Here is a 24,579-nt window from a genome sequence, read left to right on the forward strand (position 1 = left end):
AATTCAAACTCCAACCGCCACCAGCCTCCTCCCCATTGGCCACCGCCTTCACCGCGCCCCGCCCGATTGGTGCCGCCCCGCCGCCAGCCTCCTCCCCATTGGCCGCCGCCTTCACCGCGCCCCGCCCAGTTGGTGCCGCCCCGAGCCGGCCCTGCCGCCCCGTTGCATCATGGGAATTATAGTTTCCCTCAGGCGGCTCGCGCCCCCTCGCCGCCGGCGGGGAGAAACACAGAATTACTTTATACTTAATGACCTTCTCATTAATCTCATCTAAAAGGCAGTTGTCACCACAAGGAACATTCCCACGTCCTCCTTTTCCTGCTCGTGTGTGTTCCCATCGTTTCCTTCGCCCAGCTCTGGTGCTCGTCTGACCTAAATGCCGTTTCTTTCTCTGAGGGGAGCGCTGCTTTCGGCATGCTGCTACCCATGACCTCGGCTTTGTTGTCACAGAAAACCTCACTTTTCAGGTACCCCTGTCAAATACAATGCAGCGTTTGAGACCCAAACTGGCTCTAAGTAACCTCTTTTTTTTATTTTCTTCTCAGCAAGGGTCATTAGCCATTGGAAGGGGCTGCCCAGGGAGGTGGTGGAGTCACCATCTCTGGGTGTGTTTAAGAAAAGCCTGGACATGGCACTTAGTGCCCTGGTCTAGTTGACATGGTGGTGTCAAGCATTGGCTTGTTGGTCCTGTAAGCTAACTGAAATGAGTTAGGACTAGTTGTTTACCTCTAAGTGAAAGCTGAGATCTTAATTAAATCCGATATCTTCAGGGTCTTAAATGTACAGATGTCTTGCTCCCTTCTGCATTCTATGTCTGCAGAAATTGAAAGATGAGGCAGCTGAAAAACAAATTGCCTTAGACATGGACAGAAATTTCCTGTGACTAATACAGATTAGCTGCCTGCTATTATTGGAAAGGTGATCAACAAAAAAAATATTTCTCATAAAGCAAATTGAATATTTCATGAGTAAAAAGTGATTTTTTTCTTCACAACGGATCTTAATAACTCGCAGACTCTGAAAGCATTTGTGATGCCTGTGAGTTATGAAACTTTCGTGCTCACAGATGAAATGTAATCATCACCCTTCACTGTTCAGATATTCCAGAGCATTCATACAGTATCAGTACAAGGCCTGGGTCCTCTTGTGAGTGCAAGTACACAAAGTAAACATAAAGGAAATTCACAGCCTGATATTTGGGTTGTTGGGGTTTTTTTTTTGAGAAAAGGTGCCTATATTAAAGGCAAACTGTGATCATGTGTGGTTGATGGCTGATTGCTTCTTCACAACACGAGCAAGAAATTAATGACATACCTAAAAGGGATATATGGGCCTATATCCCCCTAATAAATCTGTTACTTCTACACCTATACTTCTGTACCTATACCATACTTATCCTACATAATGTGTGCATAAAGATATATAAATCCAAGCATACCATCAGGCATAATATGGTCTATTAAATTTCTCAGCTATTCCATTAATCTGAATTTCGATCCTTCCACCTACATTTTTCTGCAGGACTTTCATGTGATGGGTATTGCCATTGTTGTTATAAGTAGAACTTTTGTATCAGGATGTTGTGGTCAGCATGTGTTTATAAAACCATGGAATTGTGTGGTGAATCATCTGTTGTTGAATATTGCCCTGAGGAGGATTTCTGAGAATATGTATCCTTTTTGATGAAAAAAAAGGAACATATCCTTTGGGTCATTCCCTCTTTTAGGAGCACAAGATGGGACTGTACTCTCTGAAATACAATTTCTAAGTATTCCTACTGGGTCACTGCTCTCCACAGGTCATTTCTGCAGCCTCAGTTTTTATTATAGTTCCAAATCTGTTCCTTTGAATCTATTTGGTGGACTGCTTTGTTTTTATTGTTTGGAAAAAATATGTATTTATAAAAAGTAAAGGCCATAATTTGCTTAAATTCCATGTGATGGAGTTGATCCCATTTCTTTAAGTTTCCACTTACAGGTCTGCTGAGGTCAGTTTTACTTTTATGAGGACTTAGTAACCATCTAATGAAAAAATAAATTGTACAAAGCAGAATAAAATGGAATTGAGTTTTTTTAAAGGAAAAAGAATCCCTTTTGGAGCTAAAGACACTGTATATCCAAGGCAAATCAGGTTAAAACAGGTCTCCTACAGTCAACTCTTTATCATTTGGAAGTTGTTCTTTGAGGTCAAGAACAATTTTCTCTGGATTATGTGATTGAAGAGATCAGGGTTCACTATTGCTTCAGAAAAATGCCAGGTAGTTCTGCTATCCTACATACAAAGAGAATAGGTCTCCAATTATCTTCCATCCCTTCAAAAATAAACCAAGAAGTGTCCTCTGCACTCTAGCCATGTACCAAAGCCGTTTTTCTCTTGGAGGCAAAAAAGGCACCAGCTGTCAGCTATGCCAATGAAGACCTGATGAAATCCATGAGGTTATTCAGTTCTAAATGGGGACAGAATTGGGTTCTGCAAATGCCTGCTGTCTTTGTGTGGGGCTGTTATCCAAGAGAAGAAAGGTCAGTGAAACCTTCCTGCTGACAGGACACCCCAATTCACCACAAGGCTCTGAAGGAAGGGTGGACTGCAGGAAGGAGTTGGCAGATGCACCTTCACTTGCTGCTTTCTCATTCAAGCTGTGTCGAATAAAAGACAGATGCTTTTACTATCCATGTGATGGCACTATTTGAACACGCTTTTTCCCTTCTGAGTGCTGTGGCTTAGCTTTTGTCTTAACAAGCTTAGATAGTCGAAAGGAAAACAGTCTCCAAATCTAAAAGTGAGAGGAAAGTTGTGCCTTAAGTAATCCCGAGGCTAGCAAAATGCTGCAGGAAATGAGGAGGTATTTCTGCTCTAGCTTAGGGGGCAACTGGTCTAGGGGAGCTGTGTGTGCATATGTCTGTTCCTTCATCACTGTGGTGGTATCTTTGGCAACAGCTGGTGGGGCCAAATTCACCATGCTGCTATAGATACCAGACCAGCACTACCTGAGTGTGATTCTGTGACTGCATGTATCCAGCTGCACCAGGACTGATTTGAGCCTGTCCCCTGTCCCTTGCTTTCAGCAAACAGGTTTGTCTGTGTCAGCATTTCTCTCAGAAACGTTTTTCCTGGTTCATTAAAGCCAGATGGGATCTGGCAATCAGCAGTTCTCCTTCCCAATGCCAGTCAGTAACTTTTCAGGTCATTATGTTTTAAAATAATCCAAAGCTCCTTATTAATGCACTGAGGCAGGAATGGCCAATTGTGACCCATGTAACACGGCTATGGATAGCAATCACTGGGTTCTGATAAGCACTGGTCCCAACTGCAGAAAACTGGGGCAGAGGGGCTGGTGAACATCAGATTACTTTTATCTGCGCTTTGCTCCTTCTCTCAAACCTCCTCTGTCCTTTCCAGTCTCCTCCCATACCCACATGGGTTAGAAAGCACAGTGCCAAGGGTGTTCCCTTTGCCCATCTGATGAGGAGCACTCACTGCTGCCTTAGTGCAACGTCTGCTGCTTAGTTCAGCTTTCTGCTTTTCTTCCAGAGGTCGTAGCTCGTTCTGTGTAAGCTGGGTTATGTCAGCCACTGACCTGGGACACAATCCTGCATTGCCAAATCGATCCCTGCTCAGCTGGGCACTTGGCACCACTGAACCATCGTAAATTCTGATTCTTGGTGCACAGCAAGCCAGTAGCACATCTTTGCCCCTTTAGCCAGAGGTGAAAAAAGCAAATGCCTGGAGTTGAGTCAGAGTAGAAACACTCTAGCTTCACCCACCCATCAGCAATCCTCCTGTGAGTAGCATCACCATGGAGGGCAGGCTGGGCTCTACCCTCACCCTTGCTCGTGGTGAAGGTGTTGGGCTAGCAATTGGAGAGTTCTCACAGTCCCATGGGAAATGTTTGCTGGAGATAACCCTAAGCTATTGGAGGAATCATGCTTACATGGCAAACACAAGGCACACTCCCTGCCCTCTGTTATCAGACAAAGCACACTTGTCATTTCTGGGCAAATAGCTTTATTGTGGTAAGCAGGAAAGCTTTCCACATCTCACTCTCCACCTTCAGCAAAAGTGCAGCTCCTGAAGTCCACACAGCAAGGGCAGCACTCCTCGGAGAAAGGAGAGCAGAACTGAGCACTAGCAACACTGGGACAGGGAGACGTACAGAAATAACGTATGGACCAAGAGGATAAAAGCCTCCTTGAAATCATTTGTGCTTTGGTGTACCTGCAGATCCCAGCAGCCACACGTTGGTTTCTCTCTCTCAAGGGTTTATCTGGGGTAATGGCAGCAAAGTGGAGATTGGCTTGTAGGGAAAAGGCAGGATTATTTACTGGTTTTGCTTCTCTACCGTGAGACTTAACCTTGTTGCAATCCTGTGCTGTTGTGCTAAACTGAGAAAGTGAGATAACCATTAGTGACCCAAGCTCCTCCTGCTGCATCCCTGTCTTGGACACTCCTGGGCTTTTTACTGGAAGTGAAACACTCAACAGCAGAGTTGGCACAGTAGAGAGCAGAGGCAACCCCTGAAGCGAGCTCCTGGATGCAGTCATACGGGCAACTGCGGGGTCAGGGTGACTTGCCCAGGCTTACGCCCTGCAGCTGGCATCAAACTGTGACACCCTAAAGGGAACAGCCAAGCAGTCAGTGCTGACTTATTTACCCACCAAGAGAAGATGTACACTGGGTTGTGTAACTAAGTTGCTACCGTGAGCTGTGCTAATTGCTTCCAAGTCAGTTCAGTTACATCTCTGCGGTACCTGCAGCCAGTCTGGGAAATGTGATGGGGCTCCAGGGGCAACAGGCAGGAAGGGGGAGACATGGGACATGTGTTCCCCCCACGCAAAATCCTGAGTGATATTTCAGGGTCTCAGTAAAAGGTTGAATTAGCTATAATCTCTTCTAGCTTTAATCACTGCATTCAGACAAGCAGGACAGGCAGCCTTGTCTTTCTGCATTCCAGTTTCCCCCTGAGCAGAAAGACGGGCCCCTCATGTCAGCAAAGCAGCTGAGATTCCCCCATTTTTGGGGGGGAGTGCAGGCCTATTTCCATTATATGTCATTGTCATCTGTGCGAGACATGTCAACTATCACTTTTGCAGCTGGGAGTGAAGAGCTCTCTGAAGCAAAGGACACTCCCAGCCCTCTGTGCTGATCACCCTTGTCATAATCTTCTTCTTCCTCCTCCTCATTCTTCTGCAGATCTTGGTCACTGTCATCATCGCCATCTGCTGCATTGTCCTCAATCACTTCAACCCTCTCTCCAGCATCTGGATCCACATCAGTCTTAAACCACACAGCTTTGTAGCCATCATCTGCCACATGCCTGTCTGTCTTGAGGATAGACTTCACTTCTTTCTCACGCTCAGTCTCTCCTTCCATTTCTTCCTCTTTCTTTTCCTGGTCAAAGAGGATGGTGGAAGCTGTAGAAGCTTTTGGAAGGCTATCAATTTCTTCTGAATGGGAAGAGGGCAAGGAAAGTGCTGGCTGCACACGTGTCCTCGACTGGATGCTGCCATTTTCTGACGTCTCATGCTGTTTGGTGCTCACATCTGGGTGTTCATCTTGCTTGTAAGATTGGTTCTGGTAACTTCCAGAGGTTTCCCTGGAGAACTGCAGTAGGAAAGACACCTTGTGATTGTAGTGAAAGGCAAAGAAATGGGGGGGTGGTGTGGGGGGAAAGAGTGGCTGAAGCTACTGAGCTCCTACTCAGAAAAGCTTCAGCTTATTTAGCAGTTAGGCCTATTTGAAGCCTGGGAAAGATATAGCTCCCTAGAACAGCTATTTTTTATTTACTCCATTTCTGGATTTTTTTCAGAAAAGCATGGGCATGTCTTCCAGGAGGGCTGAGCACCAGCACTGTGTACTGATTTGTACCCATCCATCTGAGTCATTGCTCTGGAGTGGGATTTACCTCACTCAGGGTGAAGGGTGTTGTTTTTCACCTGATCTATGTGCTCTGGACTCATGGTGTAGTCAGGGGAGCCTAGGCTCCTCACAGTCCCATCCTAAGGCAGAGACCAACATCTGGTGAGATGAATTATGCCCTAAACTTTAAAGCAGTCAGACTGCCATGGACTTGAGAGAGACGAAGGTAAATAGCTCACAGACAGCTGCCTAAGACCAGGCATTAGGATAGGATATGAAGGGACCTTTCTCTCCATTGACTAGAAGGAGGATGAACAGTGGTTTATACCACAGATACAGGTTTTTCAGAGACTACATCTGATATGTCTCACATTCATCCTAGACTTGGTGCTCCATGGAGCTGTGGTCCTCTCCTTACCATGTCTGCTCATCATCTACCACACGGCTCCAGCCTCAGGGGGCAGAAAAGAACAACAGCAAACACCACCAAAGTGATGCTGCCTTTGTAAACATTTCTCAGGAGCGATTTGTCACCTTCACACAAACGTGTACTATTTGGACAGCCCATCCATACTTCAAAATCTCCTCAGATCCCACTTTCTACCTCTGAGAAATTCAGGTACAAACAAGGCACACGCTTACCTTTTTCCTTATCAGGTATTTGACTGGTTTTCCATACTGTTTATATATCATCACTCCAAGGAAGACTAAGACAATTAATAGCACTGCTGCTAATGTACCACCTAAGATAGCCATATCCTGAGCAGTGTATATCTTATCAGAGGAGGTTACAGCTGCAACAGAAACAAACCAGTGTTAGCCTAAAAATGGCAGCTAGCTTTTTTAACACAGCACTTCAATGTGGGAGAAGCTCCAACCAATTTTTGAAGGGCAAAGCAGCATCCCGTGCTGTAGAGTGGGACAGTGATATATTTAATGTCACAGAAGGCCATTTGTGTGCTGTCCTAAAAGCAGAGGGTTTTTTTTAAGGTGACCCCTCACAGAATATTATAGCTTCCAATAAGTTACATGAAGTGGAAACAGCATGCATTTACAGGACAATGACTTTTACCTCATGATTTAACTAAGCTAAAATATACATGACTGTATTAGGCAAGCAGATGTTACATGGAGTAAAGCTGGGTAAATCTTGTACTTCCCCACTGCACCCATTTACACCAGCGTGCAAAAATGAGGTACGTTTGTACATATGTGTGTGAAAACTCAAATCTTCCTTTAATCCAGAACATCACCTCTGATACTGATGAGCACATTAAAATAGGAAATAAAAAAGCATAGTAGGAAATATAAAAAGCATTAGAAGGTCCCCAGTACAGGGAACCCTCTCCTGCCCTTTTGTTGCTGTACACCAGCCTTCTTGGGAGCGGCTTACCCTTTCAGCCACCAGTCAGTGTAAGCATATTTGAATGGAGATCACCATTCTAGTAGAAAGACAGTAACGTCCTCAGGGTTAATCAGCTTTGCTTGTTGTTGTCAGTGGGATTCTTTATTTTTAAGTTTTCCAGCTTCATTTTGTAGCGTAAATTAGTCTCTTTAATGATTAATGAAACACAGTTTTGTTCTCCTGCTGACCTGTTTATGACAATGGACTTTGAGTATTCCCTCCGCATTTGATTGCACCCTCAGTTTATCATTAATACATTGGTGAGAGTTTAGGGCATCAGTGAATTTTTGCTTCTTAATCACGCCTCCCAGAGCAGATGTGAAACTCCACCGCCCTTAACTCCTTCTGCGCTGTGCAGCACGCAGTGTCTCTGTGAAAGCTAGCTCAGCTTGGTGCACTGACTCACCCTGAGATCTGTGTGAGCTGGCTCCGGCACCGGTGTCTCAGAAACCAGAGGCCAATGTACAGTTACGACTTCCCAGAAAGAGAGTATATTAAAAACTGCTCTAGTTTCTCCCTGGATATTGGAATGCTCAGTAAAGCACAATCCAACCTGTTGCATGCACATTCCTTAACACCACGTCTTAGAGTTGAGGGTTAAATATCCTACAGATTGGCCAGGCAAATGGTAATCTCAGCTGTTTAGGCCTTTCCTGGGTGCTGGCTATAGTATAGGATAAAGCACAGTTCATCTCATAGGCTCTAAGCCATTCAGTGTAATTTCAATCTACTTTTTTGCATAGTCACCAGCATCATTATTTTGTGTGGTTTAAACAGCAAGGACAACATTTAAAAGTTGCGTAGAAGTGTTGCTATATCTGTTTGGAGCATTTGCAACTCTGTGTACTGACACCTGAGCTGGACTGCACCCTTAAACTGGGTTTAGGTGATTTGTATGCAGCCAGTGTTTTTAGCTGTGAAGTAACACTACCTTTAGGGAATCCAAATCTACACCTAGGAGCCCACTTTTTTTTCCCTCCAGAAATCCCCGTGATGGTGGTGATAAGAGGGTATAAGATCTGTTTAAGAGCCATTTCTAAGAAGTATGGAAGTGTAAGCTATTTTTATGTCAACAAAGCCAAATGATAGCTGGAGGGTTATGTATGTAGCCTCATGTCTATGTTATTTCTCATGGGTCATTTCTCCTGGTAAGATCTTAAAATCTTGGAGTATAAGAACTTGACCTGACCTGAGCAGAAAATACCTTGGCTCATGAGGATGCCTGGCTTTGTGGGGGTGTTTCAACTTCTGTCTGCTCTGCATAAGACACGAAATAACATTGCAGTTTTCTGTGTTTTTGGCCAAAAAGGAGCAATGATGTACCAAGGTGTCAGGGCAACACTCCTTTGCCATGGTAAGACATCCTGGGTTATTTCTGACCCACAAAACAGCATGAAGCAACCCCAGATTTAGCTTTGAATAACAAGAAAAGCCACTACAATACACAGCACTACTTAAAGTCTCAGGAGGCTCTTTGAGGCATGTGGTGACCACATCATAAGGATGGTGTTTGAGTGTTTTCTCTCTTATAGCCACTCATAGAACGTCCTGTAGGTATGGAGTTGGCCTCAGCCCAGGTCCACAGACTTCAGTGGGTGACCTGTCATTCCCAGTTTGCCCACAGAAGTGGGAAAGACTCCCAGTCACCTCCACCAGGCAGAAAACAAAGAGAATCCCAGCTTACCTGCGGCAAGGAAGACCTCCACCACGATTACAGTGCTCGCCTCCTGCAGGCTCACCATATCTTTTCCAACAGCCTATGTGAACATGGGAAAGAGATAGCTTAGGGACTTTCTAGATCTCCAGCTCACTCTCAAGGTATATGGTAGGCCCTTTGTGGACAAAGTACCTTGTCCATATATCCTCACCACATCCTCACAATAGCCCTGCATTGTAGCTGGAAAATCTGGTCACAGAGGAAGAAGAGCTCTGGCGATTCCCTGTCCTGGGCCAGAACCAGGTGCATTGTTTGTGTGCAGCTTTGCAGCACAGTGCTGTACACAGATCATGAGGCAGTGTGGGGCAGGCAGCAGCATGTGTTGGCATCTCTCTCTGCCCTGCCCGAGTATCTAAAACAATGCTGTAGTCAAGCTGGTTCAGATAGCTCCACAGGCATGGCACTGTGCTAGGTAAGTCTTAGGGAGCCGGTTGTCACTGGCAGGCAGATGGAGAAAGCGATCCTAAAATCTCCCCAGTTGACTTTTTGCTTATCTGCAATGATATTTTCCACAGGACTGGAGAAACAATTTTACAGCTAGCACCAGATACAGCCTCTATCACACAGAGTAAATTTGCTATCACTCCATCTCTCTCCATCCCTATACATCTATGATGCAAATGTAATTTCATTCTATCCCTTACCTAATAGAATTCCACCCTTGGTGCTTCTCTACTAGAAACTATCCCTTCCTTCCACAACCCTGGCAAGATAATGAGGAAAGCTGCCCTACCTCAATGGTTACAGTTCCTGGTGACTGCAGCACCACGTTTGTCAGGATGAGTCCATCTTCAGTTGCAATGAAATCAGTGCTGTTTTTTATGTAGTACTTAATGTTTGGGTTGACTTTCTGAAAAGCCAGAAGAGTGAATAATTAAACCACTCTGTTTGTGCTTTGCGTGTATTCTCACCTTCTCAGTCCAGATTTATTTACTAGGTCCCCAGTCTTGTTATGGAAGCCTTGGCATCAATAAAACTAGCACTTTTTTATTTAATAGGGTGGAATGGGAATGGCTGGTCAGTAAATCTCTTCCCCTTTCCTTCTCCCAGTACATTGTTCAAGAATGGCTGTCTCAAAATGAGTCCTTACAGGGAGAAAGTCAACAACTTCCAGCCCAGGACTGCAGGTCCTTGCTAGTCTGCTGTCTTTGGACTGGCTCCTCTTCCCAAGCCAGCCCACAAATAGCTCTTCTTGGCCTGGCAGAGAGGGGACTCCTCCACCTGGGATCCTGTCACCCCGAACTCTTAAAGGAAACATTTCACCCAACCCTACTTCAGATCTGGACCCATTCACAGTATTTGCTAACCCTGGGCTTTACTCAGCGTGCTGTTTTACAGTGGATCACCTCACCTACATAGATCTGGGGCAGGGTCTGGCTTTTGGAAGAGAGGAGTCCAACAGCTTTTCCGTATTACATCATACCATAAGCAGTTCTGATCTATTTGGAATTTCCAGGGAAATATAATACGGAACACTAGAGGAAAACATGTGTTTGCCTCTCCCCACCTCCCCTTCCTCACGTTTTCTGATCCTGCTTTAAGCCTGAAGCAGTGAGAAAGAATGCAGTGCATTTTCAGTTTCTTACATCAGGGAAATCATCATCCACTGCTGTTATCATGAGGGGGCTTGAAGGATTACCAGCTTGGAAGACAAAGCTTCTCGCGGGCAGACCAACAAATACTGTCCCGTTGTAGATCCCGCTCTCAAAGTACGGTGGATAATGACTTTTATTGATGACCTTAATCTCTACACTGGCTATGGAGTATTTCTGTATGTTGTTGACCTGGGTGGCCTGGAGAGAAAAAGAGAGAGAGAGATGCTGGTCTTTTCCTATTAGTGATGAGACATAAAATGATAGGCCTGATCTGAAGCCCAGTGCAACCCATGGGGTTCTTTCCATCATTTTCAGTAAGCTTTGAGCCAGGCCTGTCACAGGTGGCCTTATGGTTTGGAGTCCTTGTGTTTTACTTTGCTTCTGCTGTTGGCCCTCCACACAGTCTTCATCTAGCCCCAAAGTCTAGGTATGACTCTCCACAGAGGCCACATCTCGACAAAGTGCCGTGCTCCAGTACAAAGCAGTGAGATTCCAGCACCAGCAGGCAAGGTGTGCTCAGTTTCGTGAGGGTTTGGGTCAGTTCACTTACTGCCTTAGAGTCCACATCTCCCTGGGTACGTGTGTACAGGGAGTGCTTTTCAACTCCCTCCTTTCCTCTTGAGCTGTAGCCAAAAGAGGAGCTTGTCTCTAGGGTTGAGTGACGTTAACTGCTGTAACACAAGCTCCAGTCATGCCTAAAGAAAGCCTTCCAGTCATGTTCCTCCATACTTTCAACTCAGCAGGATGTCCCCACGCAGTTAATTTGCTTTGATGTTGCAACCCACACATAAAAGAAAAGCCTCTTAACTTGTACAAGAGCTTTGCATGTAAGTTGGTGTAAGACACTGGTCAAATACTAGGCCATTTCAAAAGCAAGGGTGTAACCAAGTATAGCTTTAATTATTAATGTAATTGACTCCTGTCACATCAAGACCGCTGCTTCCTAGAAAGCCAGCTATGCTGGGCTGTTGTCTGCAATATCATCAGACTTACCATGACTTGCAATAAGTAGGAGTCTGGGGAAGTTGCCACTTTGTTCATAGTTAGATTCCCTGTGTCTGCATCCACTGAGAATATCTTGTCTGTATCCCCTAAAGAAAATGGAAAGACTATTCAAACATCTATGTTGCATATATGTTAAAATATCAGCAAAAAATGTAGTTCTCTTCCTCGCTCCGAGACACTGTGGACGGTATTTAGACAAGGACCCCCCAGTCTGGGGTTCCCTATAGACTGTGGCGCAGGGAGGCCACACTACATCCAAAATGCCAGTGGAATTTAAGGTTCTTTAATGTGTTTATCATCAGGAGGGTATTCACAGACATGGTGCCATGTGGCATAGGTAAAGGGAGATGGAACAAGTGAGCACTCTACCTAACCAATATGATCTGCCTTTGCCTTGATAGTTATTCAGACCAATATTGTTTTTTTAAAAAAAAAAATCCTTTGAATGCAATAAGTGGCCCAGGCAATGATTGGGCAATCAGTTGACTGTATTCAAGTAATCTTTTTGAAATCAAGACTAAAACAGGGCAGATTAGATAGTGGCAATGTGCTGGGGAATAAAAACATAGTTCTTAGCAATGAATGAAAGTTATGCTGGTGACGTGGGAATTTTAGGTTCAGCTCAAACACTGAATGAAAGTGGTGTGAGCAGATTGGTAAAATCAAGTCTAAAAGCTTAAAGGTAAAACATGTCTCACCTCCCAAAAACCAAAATTCCTTTTGAAACAGATTTCATGGAGGCTGGTTTGTGGGACTGTAATTCTCATTTTCTTCCTCTCTGTACAGTCTGTTTCTTCTACTTAATCCACAATGTTCTGTGGATCCAGTTATGTTTCTGTGGCAGAAACAGAGGGGCAAATCCCCAGGCCCTCAACTCTCAAGTGCTGTGGAGGGTATCTGCTCTTGGCAGGTAACACAGGGGACACGAGAGCAATGCAGTTCGTGGAAGGTGACAACTCCTACTCACCGCCAACAATACTGTACACGATTTTTTCATTTAAAGTGTAGTCAGGATCAATAGCATAGATAGGCCCCGGCTCTAGGATGAGTGGTTCCCTCTGCAATAACAAGGCAAAGCGTTACATACAACACTACAGCACCACATTAGCATTTGCAGCATTCTCTCTTCCCAGCGTGGCTCTGGTGGTGTTGTCAGGGCAGAATGGCATTTATTGCCGGGGCACGGCTGTAACAGGGCAGAGGTGAGACAGCCTCGAGCAAGGGGGTTCCCAGCTCTTGCCTCTCCTGCGATGTGCTGCAGGAACAAGGACAAGCAGTGCTGGTTGTGGTGGGATGACTTCCACTTTCCAGGATGATGAAGGCTTCCTGTCATGCTGAATCATCTGCATTTATGACTGGAGATCAGCAGGAGCTCATGGAAATTATTAGGCACTACCCACTGGGAACAGCATCTGGATATTGAGAATAGCACCGAGGGTACTGTTTGACCAAGCCTGCTTACCGACATCTCGGAGATATTGACCCTCCCAGTGTAGGGGCTGCTGATGCAAATGCTATTGTCCGTGTTAATGAAGGTACAGGGTAGGAACCAGGGTGGTTTGGTGTCAGCTTGTTCAATAAATATCTCTATTGTTGCGGTAGCTGTGTGGGTGGTCTCGGTGCTGCCCACAGGCCTGTCCTGTACCCAAAGGCAAAGCATACTCGTGAGATGCAAGTTTTGTTGCCAAAACAAGAACTCATCTGCAAAAGCCAGTAGCCCAGTGTCTTTTAGCTGTTGTAACTCCACTCTAAGCCTTAGCAGTTTATGTGAAATGAGCTACAGCAGTGAATTATCTCATTCTGCTGACAAAGGTGGTCTGTCACTGTGTAATTATGGAGGGTGTAAGGCTGCTCCAAATTCACCGCCCCCAGTATCCACCCTCCCTCCTGCCATCCCACAGATCTCCCATTCAGACTTACCCTTCAGTTAAGAGCGACTGGGGCAAACAAGGCATTTTGTTCCTCCCAAAGAACTTACCCTTGCATACAAGAACAATGTTGTTGATTTAAATTTCTCATAGTCCAACGTTTTTTGTAAATAAATTTCTGGGTTATTAACTCCTTTTATGGCAAAATAACCATCTGTGCCCTGGTGAGGGGAAAAAGAAAAACCCTACTCAGACTCAATCACTGGCATGTTCAAAATAATGCTCATTGCTGTGTTTGTCATCCCAATCAGACCTTTAATCCCAGGGACCTGGCAGGGGGTGGGGGGCAGTGTGGGAATACCAGATCTATTTAATCTTTGGTATTGCACGCTGGAGTTGCCTGGCTTGTCGGAAAGGTTTGTTCATGTTCCTGTGAGTTTTCTTCTCCAAGTTCCCCAGCTTTGCCTGCCTACCTGCTCAGCAGGTACTGGATGAAATCTTTTACCTCCTACACTCAACAGATTGCCAACAATCCTTGACTTTGGGTCCGTGACAGCCAAGCAATCTCACATCCATGCACAAAACAGATCAAAGATGGCTCAGCCTCTGTGAGCTGGTGAGATCACTTCCCTTAGCCTGGCACAGCTGAACTTTGGAAGCAACTGTAAAGCCAAAGTGAAAGAACATACGTTGCATTTTCCTCTATAACCTTTGGCACTTGCTTTAGTTCTCCTTTAATCTTATGTCTTGCCCAGAATTCCTCTGAATTTCTAAATCCCTTTGGATTTACACCAATGTGAGTGCAAAGTCTTGTCCCAGGGCTGAAAATCAAAAACTTGTGGTTTCTGTTCACAACCCTTAAAGTACCTGGGGTTACGGAGGTAATGGAGGCAGCATGTCAGACATTGCCTGCTCACTCCACAACGTTTTTTAAAAATGTAAATATACATTTTGTTTCTCTCTTGAATTTATTTTTTTGAGTTTCTAGCAGGCCCTTGCACTCTAGGCTGGCATCAATTTAACTGCGCATGTAATTCATTTCCCATGTTACCAAGCAAACTGCTTAAGAGCAAATAAACTAAGGCACTAAATTGGGACCTGGGGAAAGTGGAGTCTGCCTTTGGCTCTGCCAAAGATTTTTTGTGTGATCTTGGGCAGCTCATGTTTTTTCCTCTCTGCACCGACACTGCTAGCAAACAGAATAACTCCTTCTTTTACTATCCCACTCAGCACAGTTCTGAACGGTGAGGTACGAAGGTCTCTCCTGATATGTTTACAGACCATCCCAACCAGACTTCCCTAGATCATATGGCTCAGAATATCCCAGATGACAGTTTAATCTGTATACTGTAATGAAAGTGCGCGCAGTAAAAGAATTCACTACCTGCAATGCTGATTGCTCTGTTCTGCTAACCAAACCAAGGTTTAATTTCTCCAGAAGATGTGGCTCTTCCAGAAGCTGTCAGAGAACTAAATGCAATACAGTGAACTCAGCCTCAAAGTTGGGGCTCTTCTGAACTAAACACAAAGACTTCTCTAGAGCTACCATTTTTTCCCCAAAGAACAAAGATGCTCACCGCCACTATTGCTGTGAGTTCATAATAGATGGTGTCCAGGTCAGCATCGCTAGCACTTAAATCTTCACGGGCTACAATGGTTGCATTCACTTTTGTATCCTGAAACAAAGTTGCTGTGGTTGGTTATTCTCTCTGTGAAATGAGCTGGAGACTTCTCCCTGCTAACCCTTCCTCAGTCCCACGGCACTGGGTGGCCCCGTGCCCCCTTCACTTCCATAAAAACTTACCTCAGGAACAACCTCGGTGAGATTCGTTTGCTTGAACACTGGGCTGTTATCGTTCACGTTGAGAATGGTCACAATAATTTCCAAAGTATCACTCTGCAGAAAAGGTAAAGCGAGAGAATCAAAGACAAAAATAAGACTGCTAGGGGCTGAGTGACCAGAGGGGACAGTGTAAGGACCACAGCTGGATGGGGGCTGGATGGGGCTAGGGCTTGCAGCCAGCCCATAGCGTGTGTGGGGTTTGTGGGTTTGTTCCCACCCACTGCCCATTCACAGAGCCTTGGGCACTCTCTGACTGTGAGAGGAGTGTGTATGTCCACAAAGAAAAGGACACGTCCTCATCCTGGTCTGTGGACTAGGAAGAGCAGAGGGAAGTGCGTGCTGCCCTGCAGTACCTTGTAACAGGGCTGAGTGTTTGGAAGAGCACTCACCTGCCCAGCAGTGTTCCGACAGATCAGGTCCACTAGCAGCAAGGTGTCTGTCTGTATGCAAAACCAAAAACACAGCCGTTGGAGAAACAAGCCAAAATGTACTAATGCTTTCTAAAGCAAATGAGACAAATACACGTATTGCTGAATCAGAAATGCTGCAGGGCTTTATCTCGTTTTCAGGCATATCTAACTTTTCCTTTCTTTCCTTTACAGCCATCCATCAGCGCTGGGATCTTCTTTATGATGGACTCAAAGCAGACTGATCTCCCAGCTTCTCTCCCTGTGGTCCCTGCAACATGTCGGCAGAGCTAATCGGCCATTTTCTCGCACTTCAGGTGAGTTCAAACAGAGATTTCTTTTCAAATTGAATGAAACAGAAATGTATCCTGCAGCAAGTAGTGTTGCCTGCAGGGTGTTAACTCTGTCTGCTGTTCTTTGCTCAAATAAATGTAGGTTTTTATATTAGGGGAAAGGCGACTTAAGGATGCTTGTGGCTGTGTACAGAGCACTCTAGGAAGGTAGAATCATTTAGCAGCAACCTATCTGAACACATTGACCTTTTAGACTGCCTTTGTGCTTCACACAAGATCACCTCACTGCTCAGAGCTGTGTTTTCTACAGGCAAACAGGGATCATTTTACATGAGTTGCTGGAGAGCTCTGAACACTACAGTTGTCACATTTTTGGTTTTAAAACTTCCCCTTGCTTTAATTCATACAGACTCTTTGAAGGAAGGCAACAGCAGGCATACCATGCATCCCCCTCCGCCCTGTACTCTGCCTGTGGAAGGGCTGACCTCCCAAACAGTGAACTCAAACCCAGCTGAAATAGGTTTATTTTTCAAAGTTATTTCCTAGATCCTTTAGAAATGGGTTACAAATCCCTGGAAGTCCAAGACCCCAGGTTGAAACTCATTGCATCCCAGCTTTATCCATCTCATCATTACAGTCTGCTAGCTAAAGGCTTACCTCATAGTCCACACTTCGGTTCAGCTGCAGCTCAGACCCCTGTATAGTGAAAAAACTGGCATCGGGGGAGGTAGGATTAATCATTACAGTGAAGCCTGGTTCCACATGAATCGTGGTCACCACGTAGCCAGGAGGGTTATTTTCATAAACACTTGGTCTGCTGTTTTCCACAGAACATCCTGGAAAAAACACACAAATGAGACACAAAGTTGCCCAGGGATTCACATTGTGAAGGGTTGGCCAAGACCTGAGACTCCTCGGGTTGAACTCCTCGTTGAACAAAGCTGTGTCTGAGTAGGAGTGCAAAAATCTCCCACCTATAATGGTGCAACCTGCTGCTGTGGGGGTTATTGCTCTGTGGTCATGGACCTCCTGCAAGAGCTTACCTTGTTGCTGTGCTGAAACATGTGTCATGAAGGGCAGCAGAAAGAGCACAAGAGCGAGGAGCCAGTGAGAAACAGCCATGGTGAACCGCCGGGTGTTGAAAAAATGCCAGTTTCTGATTAAGCTCATCCTCTTCTCTCCCTGCCTCTCCCAGTGCTGTCTTCTGTGTTCCCTGCTTCATGGAGGCAAAAGACATTGGCTGGCTGGAGCAGATTGCTGCAGTTCAACCTTTGCCTCTTTGCCTCATTGGATGACTTATTGAAAGATATTTACCAGTCACGCAACATGATGACGCATAAACTCCTGTTTCTCCTTTGTTCCTGGGTCTTTCCTATCCTTAACTCTCTGTAGCAACAAGGATATATTTGAAGCATTTCAGAATTCAAAACCGAGCCCCCTGAGATAAGCATGAAGGAGGACAAGGGCTGAAGACACTTGGGAAGCTGTCTGTATACTCCAGCCTCTCCCAGTGGGGAGGAAGGGGGCAAATTTATGTTTCTGATGTGCCAGGGTCTGTTTTGGTCAGATCATTTGCTGGAAAAAGGCATAATGATGCTACTCTACCCGTTATCTCTTGTTTATTTTAGCCAGGCTTTTTCTGCATGGCCCACATTCCCTTTTGTAACAGGTTTTGCTCTCCAGCCCATGACTTACGGTTTCTCTCTTCTAGTTGAAGTCTGTCACGTTGTTCCTTAAAAACAGATTTAAAAAAAAAATATTTAAAAGCCAGCTCTCAAATGTCTTATGTTTATTTCTGGAAAAGGCAAAGATTTGGGTGAATACAAAGCCATCTTGGCTGCTCTTTTGTTTAGATGTTAAAGGAAGGAGCTACGCCCTGTGTAAGTCCTGAGATAATTAGTTACATTTCTGAGACAATCTTGTTATTCCCAGCCACCCTACAGTACCCTCGCAAGGTGAGCAGAGTGGATCCAGAGACAGCAGCTGGGCTCATTTGCAGCCCAGTGATTACCCTGTAACTTTGTAGGGACAATGCATGTCCCCTTCCACCAGTTGCCAGCAGTGGCTCTTCGTAGGGGCGTTCCCCAGAATCTCCATCCAGGCTCCATCTCAGCAGCTTCCTTAGCCCTCAACAGCATGCTATTCTGCTGTCTCATCCTGGCTTTTTCTGAGCCTCTGTAAATTTTCTCAAGCCAAGTATCATGTGGCAAGGTGTTTAGCTACTAGTGCAAAGAAACACCATTGTTTTCCACCTGCCCATCATGAATGAGGAGAAAGGGGACAGCTCCTCTCACTGCTGCTTTTAAAATCCCAATTGATTTCAGACAGCTCTCAGATGCTGCATTTCAGCCAGGGGGCCGTTAGTGGCTTAATGAAACACAGACTGTTAGCACTCCTTCCAAAAGTCCTCCAAGAGGTTGCTTTCCTAGCAGAGATTTCCTATGGACCAAAACAAACAAATACCAAGGTCTGTGAGAACAGTATTTCAGCATCCCAGTAAGGGAACGAGTGCTTTGATAAACATTTGAGAGGGAGTAGCTTCTTTGCAGGTGTCAGGTACATCATAAATGGTGCAAGCTGATGTTGCAGGGTGGACTGAGCAGTTCTGCAGTAGGCACATGGGATTGTAGCTGAAGATGCCTTATTTTAAGAGCTGGTCTTCAAAATCTGTTGGTTTTACAGGAAAGGTGGAGTTGCTGTTCTATCAGAGGAGGGAATCTGCCAGGCAGCGTGGTGCAGGCATAATACGTAAACCTCATTAAATAGTGAGAACAAATTCCTCCTAGTGGAGCTTTGTCTTTGGTAGCTATGAGAAAGGTGGGCCAGCAAATACAGGGGCAGAATGGAGTGGAAACAGTATTTACTGTGTGTGTGCGTGTTGTGTAGCTCTCAGTACATTTCTTTGCAATAAAATCTAGCACCTGGCTACGTTTTTGCTAAATGGAGGCCCTGAGCTGGCCTCTTTGTACAGCTGGATTGTGAGCAGTGCCGAGTCCCAGCCACGGAAGATGTGGCCAGGGACTCCAGCTGGTCCCAACACGCCTCATGTGGGGGAAGCCTGGCAAAATACTTCTCCCCCTCCCCACATTCCTCATGGTCCAACACCTAGTAATGGTACTAACCTTACTACTGTTCTGCAAAGAGCAGCCAAAGCACAGGCATAGCTAACAAATCTTTATTTGACTTCAGAAGCAGGCAGCCAGATGCTAACACAAAGTGGAAGTGATGTGCTTCATTCAGGCTCCATCTACTGACACTGGTTCACACTGACATATATTTCATTCTTGACAATCTAAGAAGCTTTATTGGGTTTTTGGGTGCTTTGCAGAATTTTTTTTATTTGCTGATCTCAAGAGTTATTCCTAAGCAAATTCAATAGCTTCCTTGTTTATTTTCAAGGCTAAATACATGCAAAGCCATCTCCTTGGCTGTTTCTTTCCCTTCACCTTCAGTCAAAACTCTCTGCATCTTCCTTCATGTCTGCAACCAGCTGCTTAGAGATGGGGCAAATGTACTGGCCGGTAATAGCAGCAGCTTCCCTGGCATCGATGTCCAAGGGGCTGTTGGGAGGGAAAAAATGAGCAATAGTTTGTTATTCCTGGGGGCACGGACTGCAGGAAGTATGACAAGGCCACCTTGTAAAATTCAAAGATGACTCCAAGTAGCAGATGTCTGATAGAGGGACCCAGATCACCCCACAAATGCACAGGCAAGCCTGTTGGTGTTATCAGCCCCATTTATTCTACGCAATGTAGGCAAGAGTTACTAAGGGCTACCTTATTCCTCCTAATTTAAGTGATTTAACAGTGAGATGTCTAATTGAAAGTGGTTGGTCACTAGGAAGAGACAATGTCCAGATGCCGGGACAGCCCATCCTGAGGTGTGTGTTTGAATCAATAACTGAATCAAGGCAGGGTAGCAAGGCTTTCTATTTTAACTGTCAGATCAGGTTTCCTAACGGGATGAATAATTGTTTCAGTCCAGGATGACAACTCTATGATCAGAAAAAAATATTATTTCATTGTCCTGGGTTTTATTATTTTTAATAACTTGCTTTTATATGGCACCTCATAGCTGTAAATCTCAATGCCAGCTTTGCTTTAGGTAAGGCAAAACTGCGTGCCAGGTGGGCTTGGCATGCAGAAATAGATGTTACTGCGAATGCAGGCACGGAAATCAGTTGAGATTGCACACAGCCGTGTGCCACCTTGCAGTTAGACCGTAGCATTTGCTTTTCTAGCTCTGTGAACCACTCCTCGGAGTGTGGCTGCTGGCAGAGTGACAGGAGGTACAAAACTGTGTGATGGAGGGCTGCAGTTGAGCAATGACAGTCCCCGAGACAGCGCCTCACAAGCTGATGGGGAACGAGGCAGAACTGATTTTAAAATATGGACAATTTAATAAATCTTCCACCCTTCCCATTTTGAGGATATTTTTGAGGATATCAGCTGAGCCCTTCTGATCTGCTGCATTACATCAGACTTCGACGCTTGGGACAAAAACTGGGCATTTACAAGTTATTAAAAGTCCTCTTTCGGCTTCAATACTTTGGTGACCAGGGCCATAGAGGTGACAAATCTGTCCTACCTACCTGGTGTTTAGAAAGCTCTTGTACAACCACATAAAGCAAAGCTCCTCATGGCTGGTTTCTTCCTCTCTCCCCTGCACATCTGTGTTGACTGGGCCTGGAGAGCTGGTTTAGATAATGAAAATTAATAATAATTTAAAAAACCCCAACAAATAGTGTAACCATCACAGCTGTAAAGCAGCACTGCTGTCTGGAAGGCAGGTCCACCCCCTGGCAGCTACCTGCCCCATGGTCCACGCTCTGTTAACCTCCTGACTGTCACCATAGCTGTGCAGGAAGAAAAAGAAGGATCCTCTTCATTCAGGCTCAGATGCTTTCTGGCTGGCAAAGGGACAGGTTTTAATACGCACTTGCACTCTGCCTCATTACCCAGTACCGGCATGTCCTTCTGCCCATGGATATATACCTTTTTCCAGCATTTGGAAATTTAAAATCTACTGCATCTGCCAGGTTTTTGTTAGTGGTGCATGCCCCAGAAAATAGCGAAGCACCCTGAACAGATGGGAAGGAACCAATGTGCTATGTCTCTGCCTCGAAGAAAGGACCAAGCTTGAAGGAAAGCTCTCCAGGCAATGTTGTCCCTTCATAAACCAGTGGCAAGGGCAGCAGCAGTTGAGCTGTATCACATTGAGCCACATATTATAGCTGATGATGTGCTCATATACGTGGCTCCAGTGGAAGCTGGTGGCCCTGTATTTCAGCTGGATGAAGGAACCCCATATTGGCCATGATTATGTCTAAAGCCTGCCCAGTTTGGCAGTCAGAGCCATGGGTGGGGACTATGAAACCTAGAGGTGTTCCTCCCTCTGCTACCGAGCCCATTTATCTACAAACAGTTTCTCAGGTGCTTTATTTGAAGTAGGTAAATCACCCAGAACTTTCCCCAAAAGGCTAAATCAAAATGCAAACAAAAAATCCCAGGCTGTGATCTGGTGTAAAGTTTTGTGTGTCATAAATCAAGCGTGATATGCATATGCAATAGATAGTGTTGGTTTATGCTTAGAAATGCCCTCAGTGAGAAGGTTTGTGTCCTGCTGTGACAGGCAGGGCAGGCTGGTGGGATATCTCTGCTATTGCACAGCAGCTCCAGGCTCAGCCTAGCAGGAGGAGACAAAGCCCCAGCCTGCTTGCCCTTGGCTCAAGCTTTCCAAACCACTGGTCATGCCACCCTCTGTCCTTGGAGCTGAGACCTGCCTCCCCGCAGCCTGCGTGGCCCAAGCTGCCTTCCCGTTCCCCAGGAAGCAGAGCTCTTACCTGCGCTTGTAGCGCATCAGATTTTGAATGAATCTCTGAACCTGAGCGTTTCCTCTCATCTTGCTGTATTCACTGGTGAACAGTCCATCTGAGTGCCTCTGGGACCTGCGTCAGGGAAATACAGTACAGCAGCTGCTCCTCCCAGCCATGTGGTGTGGGACTTATCACAAGAGACAGAAATTTCTCTCTTCCCACCATCAAGGAGCCCTGTGTCCCTCCACTTCTCTTTTGTCTCCTTTCATCTTGGGCATCTTCTGGATGAGGCCAGTGCTCAGGCTGGCTCTGGAGCTGGAGACAGCTCAGCCCTGTGGGCATCCCCCTCATTTCTGGGATCCCATCTCCTGCTGGAGACTTCCATGCCCCAGGAGGGTGGGTTTGGCTGGTCCTTACCTCTCCTTGAGGCCCATCAGGTGTTTGACTAGCTGCTGTACGTAGGCATTGCCATTCATCTTGCTGAGCTCACTGTGGAAGAGCCCATCAGCATGTCTCTCAGCCCTGGGAGGTTAGAAGAGAAAAAAGAGGTAAAAAGGCACGGGACTAGGCTATCTGAAACAGAAACTTCCACTTCTATCAGTCTGTAGAAGTACCTAGTGGGAAAACAGACTCAAAAGTGTCTTTTTTACTGTAGTTTGATCTGTTTGGGGTCCTGATTTTTCTCATGAATTAGGTCAAATCAATGTTTCCATTCTTAAGTAAGAAAAATTGTTCATAACATTCGTATTCATTTAACTAAAACAATTTAGGGAAGAAAAAAAATCTAACAGACAAGCAAATTCTGGAAGGAAGATAAAAGGCTGACTTTACAGCTAGCAGGCTCTTTGAACGAAAAGCCACAGAGAAAAAGGACACGGAGGCACAAGAAATGCTTACCTCTCTCGGGATGGAAGAGATGCTGCAAAGTGTGATAGGACAATCATGGGAATAATTACTTGCCACAGACCAGTCATCAGGGAAACCATGTTCTCTCCTGAATTAAAGCACAAGGTTTTACGAGCAGCAGAACAAATGACCTTGGTCTTTGTCAGTTCACATGCCACCCAGAAGACATGGCTATATAAATAACACCACTATAACTAAAAGTTCATCTACACGCAGGGGAAGCGAAGGGCTCTTGTGTGTGCCGGTATCTGCCTATCCTCTAATCTTTCAAGAAGCAAAAAAAAGAAATAAAACACATTTTCAGTAGCAGCAGAAGCTTGTATTTTATCTTCTTACCAAAATGAGAGGAGAGGAGAGGAGAGGGAAGAAGAGAAAGGAAAGGAAAGGAAAGGAAAGGAAAGGAAAGGAAAGGAAAGGAAAGGAAAGGAAAGGAAAGGAAAGGGAAAGGAAAGAGCACATTTTGTTTATCACAAGCCATTGCATGTTTTCCCCTTTTATTTCCAGGCTCTTTTTGCAGCCCAGTGCCTGCAGAGACGTGCACATTTCCCCAAGGTTTACGCAGGAGCCATGTCTGTAATTTATAATATACCTGCCTTCCTCCTGCAAAGAAGCAAACTTGCTTTGTTAGTCGCTGTCCTGGAAGCTCTCAGATAGGACTTGCTAACCCAAAATCAAAGTCTTCCCACTTTGGTTTTATTTTAGTCTGAAACTAGACAGTACAAAGAGCATTAAAGGACTGTCAGAGCTTCCTGAACACTTTCTAGCCACGCTTCTGGGACTGTTTGCTACTCTAGAGATTCACAAGATGAGAAGAGCAAGAGGAGGAAGGACAAGAGTGGGGGATTTATACAGAAATTTATTCGCTGTAAGCCACAGTACAAATATTTAATGGGGGTTGCAGAGCAGAGAGGTGAGGGGTTTTGCATGATTAAGCAGCCATAAGCTTCACCTCACACACACTTCTGATGCTTTAGTGCTGTGTTTGCCTGCCCGATTTGGCTTTGAGGTGGATGGAATAAGTAAAACAAGAAGGACATTTCAAAGATCAGTTTCTTATTGAAGTGCAAACAAAGCAGACTCCATAGTACTGCTTCCCAGCTGAGGGATGTGAAAGAGATGGAAACAGCCACCAAAACCAGAGCACACCACCCTTCAGGGAAGGGGACCCTGAATCCTGAGCCTGTCCTTCAGTCTGTACAATACCTGCCACGCAATGCCTTGACCCCCGGCCAGGATCTCACCACAGCATTTTGGTCTTCCTCGTGCCAACCCTGGGCTGGCGTTTGTCTTGGAGCACCACATTTAAGAGCCCATTTTAAATCCCATCCCTAGCTCCAGAGTTTCTCCTCTCTTCATAATCTTTCTAGCTGCTAATAAAATGGATCAACTTGTCTTTTCCCTTTCTGGACATAATTTTGTCTTCCCTGTGCAGATCATATTTGCTCGCTGAGGTTGCTAGGAACAGTAATGGCTGTTGGGGAACTTCTGTGTATCAATAATGACTTATTGCATTAGTTTTTTAATCAGTCAGACCCCAGGGAGGAGGTAAATCTTCAGTGTCACCACTGTTTGACCTTCTTAAGATACTTCTGAGCTTTTCGTTGCCCTCCCCAGTGATGCTGGCTTTCAAGCAATGCAAACTCCTTAGCTAGCTGGGACCTTTAGCTGAAAGAAGTGTGCACCAAGTCAGCCCAGGACCTGGGAGCATCTAAGATCTTCGCAACAGACAAATACTACTGCTGAAATGTCAGATTGCACCCAAAGGCTTTGCTGAATCAAGGCTCCCATCACCCTGCTGGAGCACTACCACTAGGAGAGCTTCCAGAAAGGCTGGTACACACACAGTTTGCATCCCTTCTCGCTCCTGCC

At 45.4% G+C, this 24,579-nt stretch overlaps 2 protein-coding genes across 2 annotated transcripts; both read right to left on the reverse strand.

The window, feature by feature from the left end:
* Positions 1-5,040: 5,040 nt before the first annotated feature.
* CDHR5 (cadherin related family member 5) lies at positions 5,041-17,111 on the reverse strand. The gene is made up of 14 exons (XM_068399452.1): positions 17,033-17,111; positions 16,647-16,825; positions 15,679-15,729; positions 15,251-15,343; positions 15,024-15,122; positions 13,557-13,667; positions 13,041-13,217; positions 12,546-12,636; positions 11,567-11,664; positions 10,565-10,771; positions 9,712-9,828; positions 8,946-9,018; positions 6,499-6,650; positions 5,041-5,601 (listed from the first exon to the last, which is right to left on the reverse strand). The coding sequence occupies exons 1-14, from the start codon at positions 17,109-17,111 to the stop codon at positions 5,041-5,043; spliced, it is 2,088 nt and encodes a 695-aa protein (XP_068255553.1).
* A 2,326-nt stretch (positions 17,112-19,437) lies between these two features.
* SCT (secretin) lies at positions 19,438-22,790 on the reverse strand. The gene is made up of 5 exons (XM_068399456.1): positions 22,702-22,790; positions 22,222-22,326; positions 21,832-21,936; positions 20,581-20,682; positions 19,438-19,549 (listed from the first exon to the last, which is right to left on the reverse strand). Exons 1-5 carry the CDS (start codon positions 22,788-22,790, stop codon positions 19,438-19,440), a joined length of 513 nt encoding a protein of 170 aa, XP_068255557.1.
* Positions 22,791-24,579: the final 1,789 nt, after the last annotated feature.

This window comes from Nyctibius grandis, chromosome 4 (assembly GCF_013368605.1).
Source record: "Nyctibius grandis isolate bNycGra1 chromosome 4, bNycGra1.pri, whole genome shotgun sequence".
In the NCBI taxonomy this organism is placed as follows: domain Eukaryota; kingdom Metazoa; phylum Chordata; class Aves; order Nyctibiiformes; family Nyctibiidae; genus Nyctibius; species Nyctibius grandis.

What these genes read in the sequence shown, in the direction of transcription:
- CDHR5 (XM_068399452.1), bottom strand. Translation starts at nt 17,111, where the DNA reads ATGGCTGTTTCTCACTGGCTCCTCGCTCTTGTGCTCTTTCTGCTGCCC. An exon ending in GTCGGAACACTGCTGGGCAG is followed by an intron (nt 15,344 to 15,678) that starts GTGAGTGCTCTT and finishes CCTTTTCTGCAG; the next exon opens with AGTGATACTTTGGAAATTAT. An exon ending in AACTCACAGCAATAGTGGCG is followed by an intron (nt 13,668 to 15,023) that starts GTGAGCATCTTT and finishes TCCCCTCACCAG; the next exon opens with GGCACAGATGGTTATTTTGC.
- SCT (XM_068399456.1), bottom strand. Translation starts at nt 22,790, where the DNA reads ATGGTTTCCCTGATGACTGGTCTGTGGCAAGTAATTATTCCCATGATT. An exon ending in TCTCTTCCATCCCGAGAGAG is followed by an intron (nt 22,327 to 22,701) that starts GTAAGCATTTCT and finishes CTAACCTCCCAG; the next exon opens with GGCTGAGAGACATGCTGATG. An exon ending in CTGATGGGCCTCAAGGAGAG is followed by an intron (nt 21,937 to 22,221) that starts GTAAGGACCAGC and finishes TCCCTGACGCAG; the next exon opens with GTCCCAGAGGCACTCAGATG.